Raw genomic sequence first — 1,449 nt, forward strand, 5'->3', positions numbered from 1 at the left:
CATTCAGGAAACAAAGTTGGGACGAGATGCTGCTGCTAGTATTTTTGGGGTTAGGCAGAGGTGGTCTAGATCTTTTATGGACTCAAAAGGGGCTTCTGGTGGGCTTGGAATTTTGTGGAATCCATTGGCTATTCAAGTGGATGTTGTTTCATGTTCTAGACATTGGAAGATGGTAAAGGTGACTTTGAAGATTATGAAATTTTCATGTGTTTCTAATTAATGTCTATGGGCCAACTTTGGCTATGGCAAAGCGTAGGTTATGGGAGGATATTTCTTTGCGTTTAGAGGAGGTGAGGCCATCTTTAGCTATTGTTGCTGGGGAATTCAATGCCACCCTTTCTTTCTTAGATAAGCGTGAAGGGGTGAGGAGGTTGTGTAGGTCGCAATCGGACTTTCAGTCTTTTGTGAATGATAATGCTCTGTTTGAAGTGGCAGCTAAAGGTGGGAATTTTACTTGGACCAATAGACGAAGGGGATTTTCCAACATTGCAGAGAAACTAGATAGATTCTTCCTTGTAGGGGATTGGAACTTAGCCCCTTTGGTCTTTGAGGCTTAGGTACTTGCAATTTCAGGATCGGATCATTTCCTGGTCTCTTTGGTTGTGCAGAAAGATGGAGTACCAATCCAGTGTCCTTTCAAGGTGGAAAAGATGTGGTTAAGAGAATTGGGTTTTAGAGATGGTGTTATTGGGTGGTGGAAGGAGGCTCCAGTGCTGGAAGGTTTCTTGGCCTTTCTGTTTTTCAAGAAGCTTAGCTTTGTGAAACAAAAATTAAAATCTTGGAACAGGGAGGTGTTTGGCAATATCTTTAATGAAAAGAGAAGGCTAGAAGGAGATTTGGGAGCTTTGAATGCGAAAGTCTTGGCAGAAGGGATGGATGAAGTGGACTACCTCATGGAGAAAGATCTTCTTAGCAAATATGGAAAAGTTTTGCAGAGGGAGGAGATTTACTGGAAACAGAAGTCGCGTGAGAACTGGCTTAAAGTCGATGATAGAAACACGAAATTCTTCCACAGTTTGGTGAAAGCAAGGCGAAGCCTCAATAGAATTATCTCCCTGTGACTTGTGGATGGTACGATCTCTGAGGACACAGATGACATAAGAAAGAGGTTGTTGACTTCTTTGAAAATCTATGGAGGAGGAGCGGGGCTGTACAGTCGGGCTTGCTGGCCGAGCTTTTGGAGTTAATCCCTCCCATTGTTTCGAGGGATGATAATATTATGCTTAAGGAATGAGTTTTGTTGAAGGAAGTTAAATGTGCTATTTTTGGGTTAGGTGGGGAGAAAGCACCAGGCCCAGACGGGTTCCAAGCGTTCTTTTTTCAAGTCTTTTGGGATGTGTTTGGTGATGAATTGTTAGCTATGGTTGAAGAGTCAAGGTCTAGAGGATTTGTTTTGAAGGAATTCAATTGCACTCTGGTGGCGCTTATCCCTAAGAAGGCCAAACCGGA

At 42.9% G+C, this 1,449-nt stretch overlaps 1 protein-coding gene across 1 annotated transcript; it reads left to right on the top strand.

Annotated features, from left to right (window-relative positions):
- The first annotated feature begins 242 nt into the window (after nucleotides 1-242).
- On the top strand, nucleotides 243-1,061 carry LOC131075918 (uncharacterized). Its single transcript, XM_058012868.2, has 2 exons — nucleotides 243-515; nucleotides 609-1,061. Exons 1-2 carry the CDS (start codon nucleotides 243-245, stop codon nucleotides 1,059-1,061), a joined length of 726 nt encoding a protein of 241 aa, XP_057868851.2.
- The last annotated feature ends 388 nt before the right edge of the window (nucleotides 1,062-1,449 follow it).

This window comes from Cryptomeria japonica, chromosome 9 (assembly GCF_030272615.1).
Source record: "Cryptomeria japonica chromosome 9, Sugi_1.0, whole genome shotgun sequence".
Classification (NCBI taxonomy): Eukaryota; Viridiplantae; Streptophyta; class Pinopsida; order Cupressales; family Cupressaceae; genus Cryptomeria; species Cryptomeria japonica.